The 23621-nt window shown below is 41.6% G+C and overlaps 1 protein-coding gene and 1 pseudogene across 5 annotated transcripts in view; both read left to right on the top strand.

Moving 5' to 3' along the window:
• Positions 1-375: 375 nt before the first annotated feature.
• Positions 376-23621, top strand: part of St8sia6 (ST8 alpha-N-acetyl-neuraminide alpha-2,8-sialyltransferase 6) — a 129716-nt gene continuing 106470 nt past the window's right edge. Inside the window, exons 1-2 of one of the 4 annotated variants that reach the window (XM_034510744.2) lie at positions 376-569; positions 1057-1155. In XM_034510744.2, coding sequence (XP_034366635.1) covers positions 469-569; positions 1057-1155 — 200 coding nt within the window. In that variant the 5' untranslated portion in view covers positions 376-468. Of the gene's footprint in view, positions 570-1056; positions 1156-19237; positions 19378-23621 lie in introns of those variants that run through there. The other 3 variants (XM_076939519.1, XM_034510745.2, XM_034510748.2) reach the window with 3 other exon arrangements.
• LOC117713729 (UPF0711 protein C18orf21 homolog pseudogene) lies at positions 9378-19075 on the top strand (annotated as a pseudogene). Its single transcript, XR_013112375.1, has 3 exons — positions 9378-9521; positions 11099-12785; positions 14906-19075. The product of XR_013112375.1 is annotated as a UPF0711 protein C18orf21 homolog pseudogene (transcript).

Genomic DNA, 23621 nt, shown 5'->3' with positions numbered 1-23621 from the left:
GAGCAGCTGAAAAGTTGGAGCCCAATCAGCGCGGAGTTGAGCGCTCATGCCCCAACCTTCAGGTGACCCCGCGCGGCGGCGGCGGCAGCAGTAGGCAGAGGCAGTGGCGGCTGCAGCGACCAGAGCCCGCAGCGGCACCGAGCGCCTCCGGGAGGACAGGCGGCGAGCTCAGAGGATCGTCATCCGCTAGCAGTCCGCTAGCTTCAGCGGCCGGGGTCTGGCTTGGAAGAAGCGAGCGAGCCGGGACGCTGCTTCCTCGGCTCGGTGCCTGGCAACACTGTTGCAGGCTGGGCTCGGGGCAGCCCCCAGAGTGCCGGCCAGCGCCACCGCCTTTGAACGCTGGGGGTGTGCGTGGCAGCGGCCGCGGTGGCGGCAGCGGCGGCGGCGGTGACCGGAGCGGCGAGTCGGTGCCGCCCCGGCTGCGCTTCGCCCCGGCAGCTTTGGCGGCGAGGGCTCCCGTGGCTCAGGATGCGACCGGGGGGCACGCTGTTCGCCTTGGTAAGCAGCTTGATGCTGCTGCTCCTCCTGCGTCTGCTCTGGTGCCCGGAGGACGTACCCGCTCGCTCCAGGTAATTCCCCGGCCTCAACTCGCCCCACCTGCAAGGTCCGGTGCGCCCACGCTGTGCTTTGGGCGTTGCTTCCTGGGGACCCCCGGAAAGATCTGGGTGACTGACCACTCTTAGACTTTTGACCAAGCAGCTCCTTGAGGGTGGGCCTCGGGGGTCGCAAAGAGGCGACGCTTGGCCGGATGGCTTCGTATGTAGTGGAAAGCGACACGTCGGGGTTGGGAGGGCTCCGGATAGTGCCACTGTGGGCAAGGAAGCTGCGGAGCGTAACCTACTGAAGAAGGTTCCCGCCAGGCTCCAGAACTCCCCCATTCTACTCCCGGTTTTCTCCTATGGTTTTATTCCTCCCTAACTTCAAGATTAGGGACCCATCCTGGGAGCTGGGGTGCACAAAGACGCTCTGGTTATGCTTGGAGCGCAATGCCCAGTCTGCCAGCCACACTGGCTTCCAATGCGGTGTGGTAACTTAGTTTTCTCGCTGGCTGTGCAGGCTGTCGGTGGAGGAAAGCAGAGAGGACACCAGTGGTACCTCGGCTGCACTGAGGACTCTCTGGAACCTGACGACCCCAGTACCACGCTCCAGGAACAGGTACTAAGGCCCTTAAGAGCGGGTGGGCAAGGACTGAGCAAGCCTGCGAGACCCGTGGGATTCCCTTGGGTGGTTTGCCTGAATATCTTTCTGTCTCTCTGTCTTTGTCCCTCTGTGTCTCTCTCGTCTGTCTGTCTGTCTCTGTCTGTCTCTGTCTGTCTTTGTCTCTGTCTATCTCTCTGTGTCTCTGTTTCTCTCACACACAGAGAAAGAGGGACACACACACACACATACACACACACACAGAGAGAGAGAGAGAGAGAGAGAGAGAGAGAGAGAGAGAGAGAGAGAGAGAGAGACTATGTAATCAACCTTTTAAACCGCATCTCTCCATGTTAGATTCTTCCAACCAAGACACTGAAACAGCTACACTTTCAAAGATGGGTGCTGAATTATATAGATAATGGTGTGTGGAAAACCCCAGAGAAGCCACTCACCCATCTTTACTGAGGGTTTTGTTGGTGGGTTTTGTTTTCTGTGCTTTCAAGTGCATCTGTGTTGAGACTGAAGAAATGTAATTCTTCTGTGTGTTTGTCCTGGATGAACAAGGACTTACATTTCTTCCTTATTATGGGTGTGTATTAATGTACAGTAATTATTGGATATCTATTCTTCTGATTATAGAAATAGCACAACTTAATACAGAAAGACATCGGGGAAATACATAAAAGAAATTAATATTAACTCAGAGTCCCACACCCAAGTATCATTTTCAGGTTGGGACTGCTTTATGTCTCTGTAATGTCTATTTCCTATATGTGAAAAATACGTGTGACATTGTACTTTGTGGCTTGTGTGTAATCTTTTTTTCTCTAAAGGATAATATACCTGAACATGATTTTATCACCTCCCACCAATGTTACTTGTTATTAGTTAATCACCATATTAATATTCTGTAGTCTATTTAATAATTTCTCCTTTACTCATTTAAATGCTTTCCAATCTTCATTTCGTTTTGTTTGCTAGGAGATATTCTATTAAGTCTATCCTTGTATGTAAATTTTTATCTTCATTTCATACTCATTTCCTTAGAAGGACTGATAGTTGGATTATTAGGTCAAAATGAACCTGCATTTAACGTTCTAAATCACATTTCTTTCCAATTGCTTCCTAGAAGAGTTGAGTCAATTTCTGCTTCCACACATCTCTGGAGCATTGCTGCATCCTGTTCTGCTTTGCCATGATGGCAATTTTGTATTCTCTCTCTCTCTCTCTCTCTCTCTCTCTCTCTCTCTCTCTCTCTCTCTCTCTCTCTCTCTCCATCCATCCTTCTGTATATTCTTGGCTCTTGAATCCATCTTAATCTTCTGATCACATGAATGGACGTTGTTTCACACAAGGCTCTAGGCCTGATCCTCAGAAAGGTCAGGAAGTACTTTGAAGAAACTTTGCACCGAGGAACTATTACAGGCTGCCACAGGTACCTTATTGGAATTCCAGAGTCTGTTAGGGACACTAGGAAATTCTGGAGTAATGAAACTTTTGATAAAAAGACTGCTATGTATTTGATTTTGCCCAACTTTATGTACATGGAAGGAGCAGTTTTCCTTATTAAATGGGGTTGGGAGGCCTTCTGTCTACAAGTCAGTCATTCAACTATTGTTCATCCTGGGATTTTCCTTTGGGGAAGTTCAAAAGCACATACTCCTTACTGTCTAATCCCAGGTCTTTCTAGAGGTCACTAATGAATTTATTTCTTTGGCATCCTTCTCTTGAAAGATCTACTTGCCATACTTCTTGAACTAATAATGGCAATTCATACTTTTACTGAACACGGTCCATTTTTTAAAAAGATTCTTCTTGTTTAAACCAGACTGTTGTGTTTGTGACAAAAAAACTTTTTGTCCTTTGATCTATTTTATATCTTTCTCACTCATGATTTTTATTATTCATGGAGCAGGGGAGTAAATTGTAATTCACTACTGCTTGGGTATATAGAGAACTCGGCATTTTTTGTTTTTTTTGTTTCATTTCTCCGTGGCTGGTCTGCTTTTTCTTATTACTGATCTTAACAATAATAAGAGTACCCATCATCATTCGAATGCTTCTTGTGTAGCAGACACTGATCCAAGCATTTTATATTTATTAACTCGTTTATGCTTTTGAACCGCTAAAAGAAACAGTTCTCATTTCATAGATTGAGAAATTGAAACACACAAGATAATTTCCTGATGTCATAGAGTGGCACAGCCAAGAGTCAAACCCAGGTCATGTGGAGCCAGAAGCCTGTTCTCAAACTCATTCATGTATATGTGCATGTGCGTGAGTGCACAGGCGTGTGTGTGTGTCTGTTTGTGTGTGTGCGTGTGTGTGTATGTGTGTTTGTGCATGTGTGTCTGTATGTATGCATGTACACATGTGTGTGTGCTTGAGCATGTGTGCATATGTGTGTTTATGAGTTCTGGGCAAGGTGGAGTGTGTGTATGTTTCTCGTGTGTGTGTGTGTGTGTGTGTGTGTGTGTGTGTGTGTGTGTGTGTGTTCGTGTGTGTGTGCACGCACGTGCATGTGTGATAGTTTCAGCAACTCTTTCTGATAATATCCATTCTCTCTTGAAGTACACACTCCATGTATCAGATTGCTTTTTTCCCACTTCTTGTTCCTCTAAGATGGCATCTAGATACATGGGCAGGGGTATAAAACTGGAGTTTGGGGTCATGGTATGTTTTAACTCTCCTGCCTGCAAAATAATGTCTCTTTTCTGTTTGGAGGACCCAGTCACTTTTCTGTTTGGTGGCCAGCTTCCTGTCAATGACCACTGCAAGAACTGCAGCTTGTGGCTCTCTTCGTCTCTTTCAGCATTGCTCTTGCTGGCATCCCAGAAGCCAGAGGGCATCCTAATACTACCTCTGGGGGATCTGCTGAAGATTTTCTTTCAGTCTGTCCTAGCCTGTCAGTAAAATCTTTGCTTCTGTCTGTTGCAGGATACTTGATCACACTATGAACCCTGAGATTGTATTACTTACTGAAGAAACTTATTTTCTAGTTATGGTGTGACTCAGCTCTAGCACACATGTTTAATCCAAGAGCTTTCTGATTATTTTAAACAGTATTAAATAAAATCATAGACTGAGAGGAGGAGCAAGCAACCAGTTGACAGGGAGTGAACACAGGGCAAAACCATGAAGAGTAAGAGGAAGACAGGAAGACAAATAGAGAGCTACAGAGAAAATAGAAGGAAGGGACATTCAGTTTGAAGGGGTTTTGAGACAGTATGGAGAAGGAGAACTTTTCTTTTGTGAAGTTGGTTGAGGAAAAAGTCATCTGGGTGCTTTCTTTGCCTCTCTGAGCTAACAGGCTTTCACTCCAACATCTGGCTCCCACATCTTAATTGGTAAAATGGAATGATTGTTTGTTGTTGTTGTTTGTTTGTAAGAGAAGGTAGCAACCATCTTCTGCCATTGCCACCTTAAAGTTAACCCTAGTATTGTCCTAACCTTCTCTCGGTAAGCCAGAACACATGGTTGCCCTTTTTGCCCCAATGTAGATGCAGCCTTGATTAGAACATAAGCTTTAGTGATGAGTTGTGGGAAGCAGAGAGAAGGGACTAGGGAAGTGTCTTCCCAGTGAGGTGGTTGAATGTGAAAGGAGGCAGGTGTATAAACGCCCTCTGGAAAATTCTCTGGTAACTGCAGCAAGATCTGTTGTCTGAAGGGGAATACTTATGTCTCTTTTCTCCTTGCTCCCGTCAGTAAAACCTCTTCAGGTTCTCCATGTATTAAAGATAGAAAAAAAAAAGGACAGACTAAGAATTTTCAAAACATAACAATAAATTCTTTCTTTTTTCACATAAACTTAATCAAAGTCTGTACTGAGCGTTTTTGGATTTACTTCTTAAATGTATTATATGCTCCATTTTTATTTGTAGTTTAAAAAGGAAGTTATTCTTCTTTTCCAGTGTCTTGAACTGCAGGGTTGAGTTTTTATGTGATTTTTTTTCCTTTCCCCTTATAATGAAAATATCTGATACTATGAATTTTCCCTTGAATGTAGCTTTGGAATCACTTTCAAAAATATTTTACTTGTGATATTATGGATTGAACTCATAGTTTCATGCATGTTAGACTGTACCACCGAGCTGTATTCCTAGCCATAGGCACATTTTAAAAGTTTTAAGATGTAGTATTAAAAATTTAAATATATAATAATTATATATAAATATATCGTCTAGGGGCTTAAGGAGTGGCTTAATGGGTAAGAACATGTACTCCCTTTGCAGAGGACCCAACTTGGGTTCTCAGCATTCATTTTGGATGTCCCATAGTTGCCTCTAGCTTCAGCTCCTAGAGGATCTAGTGCTTCTGGCCTCTATGAGTAGCAACACTCACAAGCACACACCCATATACAGATCCCCGTGTCCCACACCACATAATTAAAAATAATAAAGCAAATATTAAATATGTTAACAGTTGGGGATGGGAACATTTATTTGCAATAACATTTAAATAATTTGTGTTTTATCTCCTAAGTAGTTGAATTATTCTTAAATATCAGGTTTTCTTAAGTGATAGTAATTTCATTTTTGATTATAAGAGAAATCTAGTAAAATTCTGCTGAACTATCAATGAGTGATTTCCTAAATAATCAATTACTAGAAATGAGGAATTGCATGGTTATTACATATGTCTGTGACAACTGATCTGGCGTTCCTAGAATCCTTCACAGGAACTATACAAATGCTCACTGTGGCTTGATACCCATTTGTAGAAGTTTCCACTGTGGTTTCAACATTTCATGATGAGCTGGGGTCTTGTGTCTTCCTGGATCATCAACAGCTGCTCTTTGGATGTTCTGGCTAGTCGCTGTCTGTCTTGGCCTATCTGGAATATCTGAACAGTGAATTTTCCAGAATGGTGGGGCCACATCTTCACTTTAATTTGCCTGGTGTTCACTTTAATGATGTTTCTCTCTTGGTTATTGTGACCTTGCCCTGTGCTTGGGTTGTGCCAGTTTGAGAACTGAGAGTTCAGATGTCAGTCATAGTACATTCGTATTCACCTGACCCTGAGGGTATTTCTGAGAACTCTTATTATGTGTTTTAAATGAATATACAGAAAAGAAAAGTTCCCAGGCATTTCAACACCCAAAAGATAGCTCCTACTCATATTCTTTCCCTTCTCACTGTGTTTATATTCATATATCTAATTTTTCTATGCATTTTGGAGGTGCAGAGCAACAACTTTAAACAACATCTGGGCAATTGTGGATGTAATGACTTTTCTTCTGCAGCATGCTTTTTGAGGCACAGTAGTAGAATGGGAGATGTTTCCTTAAAGTACTTGTTTTGTCCCTGTGCCACATGGGTAATTTATCATCTCAGATTTTGGCTTGTACCCTGAGTGTGTTTGGGCCTCTGATTATTTGGATAAATTCCTAGAAGCAGAGGTGCTTTGTCGTTGGACATTTAAAGTGCTGCTGAGGTTTGTGTGACAATCTGTCACGATGCCTCTTCTAATTTTAGCAGCATGCAAGAGTGACAGCTGACCCTAACTCCAAGAGAATTTGTATCTTGCGCCACAATTTTTAAAACTTCATCCTTAAAAAACAAAATTGATGCCCTAATCTGGACTTGTTTACCCACTGTGGTAGATTTTTTTATTAACATTTTGACATTTATATTTTTTTCCAAATTGACTTTTAATATCTTTCCATTGGCATTTGATTTTTATTTCTGATTTATGAGAAGTTCATGCATATCACATGTATGAGATTTATGCTCTGTGCATAGAATATTTCCTAGTTTTTATTGACATCTAATTGTTAGTCGTTGCCGTTATTTACTTTGTAGAAGTTTTCAGTCTCTCTCTTGCTGTATCCCTCACCTTTACCTTCTCTTCACAGTTTTAGTTTTCAATGTGTGTAAGAATCTTTGACACTAAAGTAAGTGTATGTATGTAATTTAAAACTACTTAATTTGAGAAAACTTAAACTGACCCATTGTAGCTTATTTTGGATGCAGCATAAGAGGTAGTATTCTTACTTGTTGTTATCTTAATAAATGCTTTCTTCCTTGAAAATTCTTTCCTAATGTAAACCTAGTTATTGCTTAAAAACCTAAACACATCGTTTTGATCCCCTTGTAAATGCTCAGAATATGCCACCTTAAATTATGCTTTCTTTGTTCCTTCTTATATTTATCTCTTCCTTGATCAGTTGGCATCAATCTTTCAATGCCTTTAGCCATGGGGTGTACATGTCAATCTCTCCGAAACCCCAGTACTCAGTTTCAGGATAGCAGTTTTATTTTCTTTGTTTTTTTTTTCTTTTTCATCTTAATACTTTTGGTTGTTGCTATTTTGGAATTTAAGGCTTTGTGAATGTTAGGCAGGCTCTCTGTCACTTCCTCTTTTAAAACATTTTCCCCTTAAGACTTAGTAGACATTGTTCCCTATTTTCTGACATTTTGACCTCAGAATGAGAGGCCTTGACAGTTTTATTTTCATAGCTTCTGAAGTAATTAATTTACTTATTTGTTTTACTTGATACTGACAGCAAAACTTAATGGCCAGTGAGATAGCTTAGCAGGTTAAGTAGCTGCTGTGCAAACCTGAGGTCCAGAGTTTGGGTCCCTAGATCTCACATACATGCTAAATGTGCATGGTGGCTGCCTATGTATCTAGTTCTCAGAGGAGACACTGAATTTTCATATCATGCTGACTAGATAGATTAACTGTATTGTCAATCTCTGGGAATTGAGAAGCTCTTCCTTAATGAATAAGGAGTAGAATTATTGAGGCAGGTTCTAGATTTCAACGTCAGGCCTTCATGTGCATACATGTGTACCTGGGTCCCTCGAATGCATGCATGCACATGCAGGCCCCAACTCATATCACACCTGTAATCCCAACACATGGGAGGTGGAGACAGGAGGATTATGTGTTGAATGCCAGCCTGGGCTACATTAGACCGTGGCTCAAAACACCAGAAAAAGAAAACAAAACAAACCCACAAACCCCCAAAACTCCAAATAGCCCCACAATGATACGTCTACACAGTAGTCTCTTTAGATGAATGTTGTCTCTTTAGGCATCAGGGTTAGCTAATTTAAAATTAGAAAAACCTTGTGATTTTCTCTGTGTGGTTGTTTCAGTAGTTCCCAGATCTGCCTGAGCTCAGTGGTGTAGCTCATGGTTTTCTGTCTCCAATTTCTGTCATTATTTTCTGCCCCGTGGATGTCTTGAATTCTCCTTCATGTGTATTCTTTCTTTGCCCTTTACCCTGCCTCTAGGGATGGGTTTTATACGTCTTCTCAGCATCACTGAATTATTAAGCCATAGCATCCGCTCCCATTTTTGTCCTCTCTAAATTAGTAAATGGATTACGGCTGTTTGTTCTTTATTACCTTTTCCTTTAGGCTGTACCATAACATAAAAGCTTCTCTCACAGAAAAGCTGTCTTAATTTTCTTAGCCTTTTTCTTAAACTATTATTTGTGTGTGCATTTATCTGTATGTGTTTGTGCCTGTGCGTGTGCGTACAGAAGTGTAGGCCAGAAGTCGTCGTCGTCGTGGGTTGTCTTTCTCAGTCATGCCCCACATTATTTTCTGAGGAAGAATCTCTCACTAAATCTGGAGCTCACTGATTCAGCTGGACTGGCTGGCCAGTGAGCCCCAGGGACTCTTCTTGCCTCGGTGTACTTATCTAGAGGAGTCGTAATCCAGGTCCATACCACTATACCAGCATTCTGTGTGAGTGCTGATGATCAAGCTCTCAAGGTACTTTACAGACCGAGTTTCTCCCTATAGACTCACTTTCCTTACTTTGTGTTTACTTTGGTGGTTTGAAAGAACATGGCCCACTGAGGTTCATAGGGAGAGGCACTATTAGGAGGTGTGTTCTTGTTGGAGTAGATGTGGCCTTGCAGGAGGAAGTGTGTCACTGGGGATATGTGGGGGAAAAAAAAAGGCTGGGGAACCACAGGGTTCCTCAGGCCACTCTGTGTGTAGTTGGCTGGGAACACTCTGGGTTCCTCCAGCTGAAAGTTAGGCCTGGCTGCTGACTAAAGGCCTCTCCATGGAGGCTCCTCACAGCATGGCCCCAACACACGAGAAAGTCCTTGGTTTCCAAAACAGGTTTATTGGCATGGCAGATGGTGGATGGATCTGGATGTGCTCCCCCTAAAACCCAGGGCATACCTGAGTTATATAGGGAGGGGAAGAGGGAGGAGGGGCTGGGGAAGAATGCTTAATTGACTCCACCCTCTGGCCTTCAAGTACCTCATTAGTATGTATCTCTCTACGGCCTGGGGCCTGTTCATCAAGCCCACCTGTGTACGTAACCGAAGGGTGAAGGTGGAATGGAGATTAGACCTCATGTCAGACTGGACAGGGATGGACATTGAGGTCTCAGATGCTGATGCCAGGCCCTGTGTAACAATTCACTCCTGATGCCTGCAGGTCAATATATAAATCTCTGGGCTACCTCTCCAGCACCATGTCTTCCTGCATGCTGCCATGCTTCCTGCCATTGCAATAATGGATTAAATCTCTGAACTGTAAGCCTTGTCCCATTAAATGTTTTTCTTTACAAGAGTTGCTGTGGGGTCACAGTGTCTCTTCATAGCAATAGCACCTAAGACACTTGTGTTTCTTGAGAACATGAAATGCCTGCTTTCTAAACATGTTTTCTATAGCTCATTGTAAACATTTTTCTTTTTTAGAAGTTTAGAATTTCTCCTGTAGTCTTAAAATTTTATGACATTTTTAAAGAGTTTGCTTTTTAGTTTAGGTACCACCAAAAAAGGAGATCTTTCCCCATTAGCATGTCACCAGACCAGAGACATTAGGATCTCTTGCTCTCAACCAAGAGCCTCCTTCTCGGAGCACATACCAAATGCAAGGCTGAGCCATAAAACTCTCCAACAAATACCTACATTTAAAACTGTGGATCTGAAAAAAAAATGTACAGTAAAATAGTTTTCTAATTATCAGCTTTTCAATTCTAGAGCCCAACACTGCCTTTTACACTCATGTTTTGGCTTTAATGCCTGTCACATGCATGTATTCCTGGGTAATCCCAGATGCCTGCCATTGCAATAATGGATTAAATCTCTGAATTGTAAGCCTTGTCCCATTAAATGTTTTTCCTGTCACATGCATGTATTCCTGGGTAATCCCAGATGCCTGCTACTATCAGGAATGGTGTATGACAAATTCCACTCAGATCCTCAGAGGACTGAACTCACCCAGCTCTGTGGGTATCTAACAGTACCTTCACATGGCAGGTCATAATAATTGATTGATTTCCTTTCTAATTCTTCCCAAGATGTTATTATAACTGTATAACACAATATACAATAAATAACATAAACGTATTAACATATAACATAATATATTATAACTGAGACATGTTCTTGAGGGGACACAGAGAGAGACTCCCAAACAGCACTCTTCTTGCTGCAGGAAGCAGGTTCCTTCTTGTGTGGGAGAAGGGACCTGACTTTCTGGTCTGAGTGGAAAGAGAGGCAGACTGTGGGTGGGAAGCGAATGTCAGCTTCTCTAGTATTTTTCTCTGGACTCTCTCGGTTTCACAGGTAAAATCTAGACCTCCTGCTGGCACTTCCCCCAAGTTCTCCATATCCACAGCTCACAAATAGAATAGCATTTCTTCTCCAAAGGGAATGAGCTTCTGAAGCAACCAATAGTTGCCAGCCATCCTTGGGATTGCCATTTTGGGTAGACTTTGTATGTCTTCTGGAGGGTGTAAAGTGTTCAGGAGAGGGAAAATCACCATCTGCACTCTATGGTTGGATCCTGAAAATTATAATAAATGGGTTTTTTTTTTTGTATTTTGTGGCATTTTGTGGCATTTTGTTGTGTATGTTCAAACCGGCATCATGACTGCAGGCTGTAGAACACTCAAGAGCATCGTGCACTAGAAGCCTGTTACTAAGCGTCACCCCACTCTACCCTTAGACAGATGAAAGCTTCTGGATTCGACTTCCAAGAGTAAAGCATCCTGGTGTGACGTTCTGTGGCAGCGGCAGAAGTATTAGATTGAAGCGGCTGCTTGGGGCCTGGTTGAAAGCTGCCCGAGCCAGGCCCGCTACCTCCTATGGGCCTGACACCCGAGGATAACAGCACCTTTCAGGAAACATGTCCACACTGCTTCCAGTTGTTGGTTCTGGATAACTCTAGAGTGCACCTCAAACCCAAAGCCAAACTGACACCAAGAATACAGAAACTTCTTAATTAAGAAGAAAGAGATGATACACTCAATTTTAAAGAAGCAAAAGTGTTGAGAAAGTATGAAGACTCCACAAGTGTGCTGCTGATTACCTGTAGAACATGCAACAGAACAGTGAGACACGATGGTAAGAGTAGAAGCTTCCGGTCGGGACTGAAGAACAATGCTGCCATTGCTGCAAACAAAGCCAGCCCAAAGATGCCAAAGAGAATGGCTCTAGGCTTTACAAACCTCGGTCAGAGTACTCATTGTTCCAAAGGCAGGAGCCCCTCCTTGACCATCAGAACACCTATATCTGGACAGTCAACACCTATCTGCTCCTCAAGGAATGGGAGCAAAAGAAAGAAACACTTCTCTCAACTGAAAGCACTGCTTAGTGAGAGTGCATCTGATGAGAACCCAAAGCTGGACTTCAGGCACTTCCTATCTTCTCTGTGAAGAGAATGCCCTCTGAAAAAAAAGAACTGTCTAGTGCAGCTCCTGAAACTGAAGCTAGTTAACAGCTTCTGTCCTCACTTTGATGCCTGAGCACATGGACACTAGGTCAAAAGCAAGCTCTTCCTGTCATCCATCAATGCTTAAGGGAAAGGCCTCATTAAACCGAGTGACTTGGACCTTTCTGGTGAATGTGAATATCAAAAAGTAAATGACCAAAGATAAAGGTTCTGCTGCTACTGTGCCTTCAACCTGAATTTGATCTCCAGGAACAACACAGCAGAAAGAACCCCAGGCTACAGGTTGTTCTCTGAGCTCCACATGAGCGCCCTCCCCACAGAAGATGAATAAAATGTAATAAAGGGTTTTAAAAACTAAGATAGTTTTTATGATAAAGGTATAATGGGTACTGAATGGTGGTATTTATTTTAGTTTTTACAGTTTTATTATCATTTCTTTCACAAGGAAACAAAGTTTCTTCCATGTGTCAATAACTATTGCTAATATAAAAAAAAATCAAATCTATTTCCTCAGTCATATGCCTAACAATATTAGGAAGCTATAAACACTTTTTACATTTTGAAAGATATACCAGCTCCCTCTATGCCTGTTCAAGAGATTAAACTCGGGGTCTTGTGTGCTGAGCAAGAGATGTACAAAACCAAGAGTTGGGCTACCAAGTGTAAGCACTGCAGCAGTGAGCTGGGCCAGACGTTCCGTTCCTCATGTGTCTGCAAAGTCCACCCTGTTACTACTGAGACTCTCCTGATTTAGATCATGAGTTCTGAAGAGTAAAGAAGAAATTCTGTAGTGTGTTTTAGGCAGCCTATGCCTTCTTACTGATTATTAGGGATTGCTTGGCACCATCTTGAAATTGTGAGCAATGCATCAAGCCTTTCTTTCTCCCAGACTGATGATAAACACATGAGTTCTGTTCCAACTGCACTGAGCTGATGGTACAGCCAGAAGAGCTGCGTTTACTTGTGAGAAGTGTATCCCTTGGTCCTTCTAAGGTGAGCATGCTGGGAGCTAAGGTAAAGTGCGTCACCGAGGAGGTCTTCAATGCACTGTTTTCCAGTGTTTCAAGAACTGGGGTAAAAAAAATGTTGAACATGACTTTTGCTGGCTCTTTGGGATAATGATAGCATGTCTTCTTAGGAAGACATTAAAAAAAAATCCTAACACTTCTGAAAATAGTTACTGAAGAAATATGTCAGTTTTTTTGTTTGTTTGGGTTTTTGCTAATGAAAGTGAACTTGTACAGTTTTAGAGATCATAAAAAAAAATTAAGGACAATTTCATTTGGCAACATACAAAAAAGCCCATATTTTAAAAAAATTTCCAAGCTTTTAAAATCAAGATTTCTAGTGTGCTATGTTGTCATAACCACCGTTTGTCCACATAGTGCACCTGTGGAATGAAGATAATGATCAAAACAAGAAAATCAAATCGATGTTTGGTAATGCCTACAGCTTTAGTAAGAAACTAAGTTCCTGAAACGACAGAAAACAAGCATGGAAAATTCAGATCATTAACTGCCAAAAACAGACCTCATGGATGTTCCATTTCATATACGACTTATTTTATATGAGAGTAGCAACTAAAACTGTAGGCCTATTGTGCTGGTTTATTTGAAAAGGTGATTATTTCACTGACTGTTAAGATGCCAAAAATATTCCAGAGGGCTGGAAAGGTGACAAGTAAAAGCACTTGCCAATTAAAAAAAAAAAAGAGTAAAGCATCATCACTTCTGTACAGGTCTTGGCTTCTTTGCTATGAGAAGTAAAGGTTCTAATGTGCTCTGATGTTTAAAATCCGTACACTTTCTTGAGTCTGTTTTCTACTTTAAAAGGAGGTTTGTAGACTTGTATTCTGCCTCCTTATTTTCTCCCCAGTTTTGTCTTTAATTTAATCCCCCAAGGACCTCTCCTTTATTCTGGTTTTGATGTAGCTTGCTTCCTCTGTGGCTCCCACGACAGGCCTCTTAACTCATGTCTGCTTTCTGACTTCTGTGTCTCTATGTAAGTTGCCCTGCTTCAGAGCGTGTGTCCTAAGAAGCTCGTTGCCGTTTCTCCTGGCTTCTCTGGGTTTGTTTGCCCATGGTAGGAGTGCCAGGGGAGCTTGAAGGACAGGGAGAATATTTTATTGTTTTCTCCTTTGTCGGGAGGTGGAAGTAGAGCAGGAGTTCATGAAGAAATGGTGTCCCCATTTCTTCATCCACCTGTTCCCAGGGGCTCTTGGAGTTGAAAATGAGAATTTTATTTTTCATCATGTTTATGGGACTTCACTACCATTATCCCTTGATGTCCAAGGGAAATGGGTTCTCAGAAACCTAGTGAACATCACAATCTAGATGCTCACGTTTCTTATACAAAACTGTAGTGTTTGTGCATTTTCTACGGCCGTCTTTTGCATACCTAAATAACTTTGCTATCTTAAGAGTGTGTGATGCAGTGCAGACGAGGTACGCAGTTGTTACACAATATTGCCTAGACAATAATGACAAGAAAAAACCTGTGCATATGTAATACAGGTCAATATTCCCCTCACACCTCTCTTTTGTGTGTGTGTCCATGCACGAATGCATACAGGGGGACTGTTTGTGTGTGTTCGGGTACACCTGACACTTCATACATGTGGAAGGCAGATGACAGCTTGAGTCAGTCTTCACTTTTCACCTTATTTGAAGAGTGTCACTGTTTTTCAGCTGCCTAGGCAAGACTGGCCTGCAGCTGCTGGGGACCCAGTCTCAAACTCCTGTCTTCTTACAGGAGTGCTGGGATTCCAGAGGCTCATGCTATGTGTCTGAATTTTATGTGAGTTCTAGGGTTTTAGACTCGGGTCCTCTTGTGTGGCAAGTGCTTTCACTCAGTCATATCCCCAGCCTTCCCACAAATATTTTCGGTCTCTCTTTGGTGAGATCCAGAGACAGGGAGGACTGGCTGCATTGAGTATACTTCTTTCAAGAAAGGGACTGGGATACTTTCCCATGACTAGAAAACATTCATCAGACAACTGTTGACTTGAGTGGCAGAGCCAAGGCTATGAACATCTCCATTATTAATCCTTTCGTTCGATGGCCCACATTTCTTCATTCACTCTCCTATTAACCGTCGTTTCCTTTAACTAACAGGGATTAGGATGAATTTGAAAGATCAAAACCCCTGGTCACCTGGAAGAAATGAGCTCCCTTGGACAGACAGAATGTTGAGAGAAGTACAGACACGTTGGGGGATTATTGGCTGACAGCAGAAGTATTGGACAAAGGCCTGGGCCCCAGAGAAAGAACCTCAAGAAAGGAAAGAAATGCATACCAGGTGCAGTGATTGTTTTTAGTTAGTCTTTACAGGCTTTGTGGCTTAAGGTTTTACCATCGCATTTGGAGCAGAAAGACAACCACCCTCCACAGCCCCTGAGGCTTGAGACATAAACTGCAGAGAAGGAGATGTCTTATTCCTGGTGCCTTGTTTTGTGGATTCTATTGTCCTTATGATGGCATGGTAGCCTTCTGTTGCTGACAAAATAGCTGAGAAAAACAAGTTAAAGGAGAAAAGACAATTCGGCCTACAATTCGGAGGGTTCGGTCCATGGCCAGCTTGCCTTTGTTGCTTTAGGCCTGAGGTGCGCTAAAGCAGCTTGGTGATGTACTGAGGTATAGCTGCTCAGCTCATGGCAGTCTGGGAGAATGGAGCCACTGAGGGAATATGGATGCTTCAAAGGAGTGCACCCTAGCGATCTGCCTCCTCCAGTCAGGCCATCTTCTGTCAGCCCATTTTATGCTGAATTAATCCCCTCATGATTCAGTCAGCCCTCTAAAACCCAGCTAGCAACCAAGCCCTGGATATCCCAGCCTTCAGAGATACTTTTAGATCCAAACCACAACAGGAGACTCTTCTGACATGTAGTTATCAGCCCCATACTTAGGGTACTAGCCTACCATGACTGTACTTTTACATTTCTTAAAAAGAAAGTTTTTCATCAAGCATGGTGAGTGGTTTATACAGGCTCCAGATAATCTGTCAGTAATTCTTGGGAACAGTCCTATCTATGACTATAATTATTTCTGAAGATAATTTTATAGGGCACAACCTCTTTTTTTTTTTGCAGTGGTTGTAAAATAATTTGTGTTATCTTACCTTGCTAGTTAGTTGTTATTTTAAAGTACACTATAATTCTTTAACATATAATTTTTTTAAGCTGTAGCATTCTATAAAATTGAGGTCAGATCATTAATTCTGCCAGTGATTGAAGTCTTTCATTGGTTTCTGGTGCCTTAATTGAAACACAGGTAATGCCTTCCCATGCTAGCTTTTGGAAGATGTAATATTTTGTATATTTCTTTTTGAGGTTATGTCTTATTTTCCATTATTTTATGGAATAGAATACATAATTCTAAACTTGTTGTTATGGTATCTTTTTTTCTTTTTTTGGTCTGTGCATGTGGGCATACATGTGTGCAAGTGCATACACGCACATGTGTAAAGGCATACATACATGAATGTGCATATGGAAGCCAGACAATGACATTATGCATCTTCCCCATCTGCTCGCTACCTTGGTTTTTGAGATAGGGTGTACCTTCCCCCATAACTCTCCACTTTAGTTAAATAGAGCTCATTGATTTGACTAATCTGATTGGTCAGGAAGCCAGAGATATTCTTCTATTTCCAACTTCTCTGTATTGCAATTAAACACATGCGCTGCCATGCCTAGCTTTTATATATACATAGCTGCTGGGGACTCAAGTCCAAAACTTTATGCAGCAAGGTCTTTACTGACTAAGCCGTCTCCTTAGACCCGATAATGTCTTTTGTACTTTCTTCTGTCAAGACAATGCAATATGTTCCTCCTTATAAGCATAGACTTACTATTTGCACATTAATCTTATGGACATATTTTTGTGTTTTGACTGGAGAATTTCCTTAATACTCATGATTATTTTGGAGGTACCAAAGTGCCATATTGCTCACGTCTGAGAAATGCTCTTCATGTGACAGACAATGCTACAGTGTATGTGTAGTCTTTACCTGGCTCACCTCTTTCACCGTTGTATCTTCTCTGAGCTATGACAGCAGCATGCTAGGATTTGTCCTGTTACCTTGCCTACACAAGAGACTTAAATCTTTATCATCCCTCAGTGATGAGAGACTGAGAGACTGACGTGATGAAATCTTCATGGCAAAGCATCAGAGACAACGAAACCTGAGTTTCTAGTTTGCATGTGAATACATAGACCTACTGACTTAATGGTTGGAAGACATGGATTAATCCTGCAAAATTAAAACTCCTATCTAGAGGGCTGGGATGACGGCTCTGTGGGTAAAGCAATGCCATGACTGGAGGTTGCATCCCCAGAACCTATGTGCATGGCAGGCAAAGTAGACAGATGCCAGTAACCCATTATTCGGGAGGCAGAAACAGAGGCTTTTTGTGATAAACAGCCTAGCTAGACAAGCTGGGACTGACATCAGCAAGTTCCAGGTTCAGCTAGAGACCACATCTTTATAACTAAAGTGGAGAGTTATGGGGGAAGGTACTCCAGGTCTACTTCAAGCCTCTGCACACATGCACACACATATGAAAACACATCCACACCTATATCCACACACTCAAGAAAACACCTTATTATCTATAATCATTTCTTGTGGGGAAACATATATATTATTATACATAGAAAGATTCTTTAAAAACTTTTAATTAACATATAATTCCATCACTTCATCCCTTCCATTTACCCCCTTTAACCCTTCCCACTCCCCCACCCCCACTTTCAGGTGGCACCATATATGTATGTGCACACAACCTGTTGGGCCTGTTTAGTGCTGTTTTCTGTCTAATTTCAGGTCTGACCACCTTGTGTTATGTAACCAATAGAAGGATCATCTCTGGGAAAGGTTAATTGTCCCTCTCTAGACAGTCATTAGCTGTCTCTGATTCTTTGTCTAGGGGCTGGGACTTCATGGAATTTCCCCTTTCCAGTTTGCATGCTTACTGCTATGTCATTGTTCTGGCCTTGTTTAGATAGCCATGTTACTGAAATATCATGAGAGCAACTTCCCTGTCTTTTCTAGGAGATACAGGAGATTTCTTGGTCCTCTGTCTCTTATAGTCTTTTCTATCTCATCTTTGGAAATGGTCCCTGAGCTTCAGATGCAGGAGTTGCATTGAAACTGTATATATTGGGGGTTGACTTTTTCATGGTCAGTCAATGTCTGCATTATGACCATTTGTGGTTTTCCTGTAATGGTCTCTGTTTGCTGAAAAGAAGAGCTTTTTGGATGTGGGATGAAAGCTACACTTTGCTGTGGGTATAAGTTATAGACCGCAATTAGGAATTATGCTGGTCTAGTAAAATAGTATTGGTAAGTTTTCCTCTACAATCCATGACCTTACTGACTACAGGTAGGCTTGGCATACCAGTCATGGGTGTGGTCCATAGATGTCACAGCTAGATAGGACCACTGATTGCTTCCTCCCTTAGGAGCTTGCACATCACCTTCTGGTATTATACACACTGAGTGGAAGGAAGGAATTTTTCAGGTTATTTCCAGCTCTAATTTTCTGAATCCTATGTCTGAAGTGTATGGCATCATCAACAGGAGGGCTTACCTTCAGCCTCTAGGAGGCAAACAAAGGTGATTTCAAAACATTACATTGTATAAGAAGTCTATTAGTCAACCCCAGCCAACAACTAGAAAGGAGAATTCTCATGCTTGGTTCTGGGAGTTTTGTTAGATAGTCTACATCTCTTAAGGGAGTACTGTCAGCCCAAGTGGCATAATTTCATTTAAGGTGTATAATACTTGAATGTATCATATACCTTTAGGTAAATATAAGATAATTTGATTTCTTGGGACTTTATCAAACAACCATAGATTTTGCATCCCCCTTTCACCCTCTCCTTCTATAATGGCCAGCTTTCTTTCTCCCCAGTTAAAGCTTCCCCTCAATGCTTTTCCCACTTCCTCTAAGTTACAAAACAATATTGCAGACACTAGCCAGCAGTTAGTGTTAACTTTCCTTGCTTCTGGTAAGTTTTGAACACTCTGAAACTCCACAGATCACTAGAAACATTTGGTTGAAATATAACTTCAGATAAATAATCATAAAGAATCTTCAGAGCCAAACATCAGTGTTACTCGGATTTATGCTGGGCTGCCGATAGACTTCTATTTCAAACAAAATGGCATATTTTAAACTAGGAGGTCTACATAAATTTTCTAATTTTATAGTACATCACTCCTGCATGCACACTGCTTTTATATATTTTAACCTTAGACTATTTTCTTAGAAAAAGCTGAATCCTGAAAAAATGTTGATTATATAACATTTTGACTATTACATAAGACTTTCTCCATTTTTCTTTTTATTCTTAGTCTCTTTCTGGAAAGATTGTTTATTTTATAATTTTAAAAAGATTTTGCTTATTTTATTTTATGTCCATTGGTGGTTTTCCTCCATGTATGCCTATGTGAGGGTGTGGCATCCCTTGGAACCGGAGTTACAGACATCTGTAAGCTGCCATGTGGGTGCTGGGAATTGAACCTGGGTCCTCTGGAAAAGCAGCCTTTGCTCTCAACCACTGAGATCTCTCCAACCCTGAAAGTAAGTACTATTGAGGACTCTGATGTGGTGTGACCCCAACATGGTGTGAATCTCCATTTTTATAAGTACTTAGGGCAACAATGAGATGTTGCATCATATTAAAATTTTATATGATCTTGCTATGGAAACAAAATCAGAATACAGCTGCTGTTTAGAGATCATCTAAAAAGTGGAACTTTCCGGTAAGATTTATTTTTTTATAAATGTGTTTTATTGGGTATGACAGTCTTTCAAGTGAAATTAATTAAATGAATTAACACATTTGGAAGTGAGATTTCCAGATGGTGGAGAGAGGATACTCTTTTTAACAAATACTTGTGGCACGTTTGGATCGCTCCATGCAATGAGAGAAATGTCTACCAGTTTTTTGCCTTTGTACTAGAATAGCACCAAATTGGTCATTTATAAAGAATAGACACTTTACTAGGCTGGGAAGTCCAAGGACTTCCTGCTGTATTATGTCGTGGAGGAAAGGAGAAAGGCAAGTAAGCATGTGTGGAAATAAAAGAATGAGGGGTGGGCTTTCTTTTGTCACATCTATTCTCATGATAGCTAACCTTCTTCCTGGACATAGACAGAGATCTGTCCATGAAGACACTGCCCTCTTGACCCAGTCACCTCTTAGTGGGTTTCATCTCCCAACACTTTTTCATTGAAGATTCAGTTTCTGACTCATGAATTTGGGCAAAACATTCAAACCAAAGCAGTAAATTTAGACCTTTACACAGACACACACATATGCACATACATGTGCACAAATGCATGAATATACACATATACACACATGCATATACATGTGTAAAAATGCACCCACATACACACATGCATGAACACACACACATACAGGTATACACATACACCAACACACATGCATGCATACATACATGCACATACATGTGTACAAATGCATGAACACACACATATACACACATATGCAAATACATGTGCATACATGCACCCACATGCAAACATGCACACATAAATGCACATGTACACACACATGCACATACACTGTGTCTAATATGATTATGTAAAATATTTAACATCATTAGTCACCAGGAAAATGCCAATGAAAGCTGTAATGAGATCAGATTTCCTAGAATGGTATTTAGCATCACCCTATAACTTGAAGTTCCTTCCCCAGCTGAGGTGCTGACATTGAACCTCAGGAATGTAGTTGCAGGATCATAGAAAGGTTTATTACTCAGGCAGGAAGGGCAAACCTGAAAATGGAGGGAGGATGACGGCCAGATTTTGGACAGACAGTGAAAGTAGTGAGAGGCCTGTAGTTTTATGTCTTCTTTGGGAGTTCGTAGAGATCTGAGACCTGGAAGCATATTTGAGGAATTATTATAAAAGTGACTAAAAATTATTCCTCTTTCGTGGAATGTTTTTTATGTCTTATTATTTGAAAACCAGGGGTATTGTCTGCAAATCCTATAGTAATCCCTATCTGAATGCCCACTGTGGAGTGGAACCAGAAATAGAATCTCATTTAAGAGTGTTGACAGTGGGAAGGCTCAGTTCTGGAAAGGTTTAAGTCCATGTTACATGGGTGAAGATGTCTACACCTGGGTCCTCACACTTTGCAGGAAAGCTACTCCAGTATTTCAGCACCCCCTAAAATCCAACAAAACCATTTGTCTTGGAAGAACGAGTCTCAGCACAACACATGGGGACACATCTCTCTTCTACAAGCCATTCCATTTGCATTGACATACTGAGGGGTGGGGAAGGAAAATGCATTGTTAAAAGGTTGCAAGGATGACAGGCACATGTTGAACATGAGCTTAGAGGTTACGCACCTGAAATCAGACACCAGGGAAGGTCCAAGTGCAGCTAATTTGGCAAAGTTTGGAAATATTTTTAAAAAGTTAAATTTTCATATGACTCAGTCTCAGGTGTCTGTTGAAGATAAATAAAAATAGATGCCAATAAATGGCAGACTTACTTGTGAGCACAGATAGAGATATTATTTCTAACAGTCAAATAATGGAAGCAATGAGCATTGGAGCCTAGATAAACAAATGTGGTATATCTATTCATGGCATATTAGTCAGCAATGAAAAGGAACAGAAGACTGACACATAGTGCAATAGTACAAATGGATTGACTATATATCTCATGCTAGAGTAAGGATCCACGCATAAAATATCACCAAGATAAAAAGCAGATCAGCTCTTGCTTGATGCTCAAGGGTAGAGTTGGTGTTGAGTGCAGATAAGTTAAAGGCACCTATTTGGGAAGATGAGCCTATTATAAAACCAGGCAATGCTAATACTGTCACTATAAAAGTCACAGAATATTATTAATTATGCAATTATACTTAGTACATACCATAAAACTTACGGTAAAACATAACACATCTACATTAAGATACTTGTGAGCATACAAGCATCATGATATTTCATGTGCCTATGTGGCTGGGTTTTAATATCAGCTGAAACATATGAGCAAAGGTTATGTTATTGCGCTATGCAGAAGATTTAAGTATCTGTGAAGAAGTCTAAATTACAGGCAAAGATTCCACAGATAATATACAGAGGCATGTGGAGTGAGATACAGATGATACATCTTTTCTACTGTCTTAGGGGTTTTGTTGCCATAGTGAAACACCATGATTAAAAAAACAAGTTGGGAAGGGAAGGATTTATCGGGCTTACACGTCCATATCATAGTGTATTACTGAAGGAAACCAGGTCAGGAACTCAAACAGGAACCCAGAGGCAAGAGCTGATACAGAGACCATGGAGAGGTGTTGCTTACTGGCTTACTCCTTACTGGCTTGCTCAGCCTGCTTTCTTATAGAACCCAAGACCATCATCACCCCAGGGATGGCACCACCCACAATGATATGAGCCCTACCCCACTGGTCAACAATTAAAAAAATGCTCTGAGAGGCTTGCCTACCACATGATCTAACGGAGGCATATTTTCAAATTGAGGACTGCTATATCTTGTGTCAAGTGGTCACAAATCTAGCCAGCACACCTACCATTTCTTTCTTAGATTGCCTTCCAAGTTTTTAGGCCATTTGTGTCAGGATTAAATTGCTGCTCATACAATAGACACCAGTCACTCAGATGTGAGATTCCATGATGCACAGGGCATTGTGGCAAGCTCAGTGGAATTGGGGGAGTGTTAGCAATTACTGAGCTCTTATTACCACGTGCTGGGCTTCTGTAGCTTTATGTACATGGGATGAGACTATGTAAGTACTTTACAGCAAGGAAAATGAAGACACAGACACATTCTAGTAACCTGGCCCTGGCCACACAGCTGAGCAAGATGAGAATGCCAGAGGCTGTACTCCTGTTTTTATGCTTCAAGTCGGAGAAATAACACTTGAATTGTTTGTCCCATGGGACATGTGGGGTGATTTTTCAAGGCATCTCTGGCGTCTTGAGGTGGTTAGTGATCACAAATGACAGGCTTGCAGGAACAGAAGATTTGGGGGAGATTTAGGGGTGAGGACACTTGGTCTGGGTGTCATACCATTATCCCATTGCTGACTGATCAACCCATGGATCTTTGAATCCTTTCTGACTGTGAAGTCATACGTAATGAATCAGATGTGGCATAGAAACAGGAAATACAGTACAGCTCACAAGGGGAGGGGCATTTTAGAGGCTTGTCTGCAACTCCTGCACGCAACCTGGGGCAGCCTAAAATGGAATACACCTGGGGGCTCAGCAGAGGTGTCCTTGCTGACCCTGGTGGGTTAGAGATCCCTTGCCAGACTTGTGGTTGTCTCAGAAAAGCTTTACAAATCCCTAAACTCAGGAGTGTGTCTCAGTGTCCACTTCAGGTAGCCTTCTGCTATGAAAGAATCATTAGTCGTACTGGTTATGTTTCCCTGAGACTCCATTGTTTCACTAAGGGCCAGCTTTGTGTGTGACTGCTTTGTCCTTTTAGCCAGACCCAAGGAACAGACGTGTCCACCCCATTCCCTGTGATTTTCATTAAAAGTCAGTCCCCTAAGGAAAGAATGATTTGTGACCAAACACTTCTATTCAGACTCAAAGGGGTGATTTTCCTTTTTCTTTTGGAAATGTTCTTCCCAGCGGAGCGCTGACTCCAGCACGCAGTCAAAGGTTATTAATGACTTCATTCATCCCTTCAGCAGATATTTATGCTGCTGGAGACCTGGGCTGTTATCTTGGAGGCTGGACTGCAGGAGAGTGGCTATGCAGGTGGGACCTAATTCGATTTGGGGAAAAACATCCCTCTCGCCTTAGGGAGGT

The sequence above is a fragment of the Arvicanthis niloticus genome, chromosome 8, assembly GCF_011762505.2.
Source record: "Arvicanthis niloticus isolate mArvNil1 chromosome 8, mArvNil1.pat.X, whole genome shotgun sequence".
Classification (NCBI taxonomy): domain Eukaryota; kingdom Metazoa; phylum Chordata; class Mammalia; order Rodentia; family Muridae; genus Arvicanthis; species Arvicanthis niloticus.
Note: the sequence above shows the minus strand (reverse complement) of the source record. Positions and strands in the feature narration are given on the sequence as shown.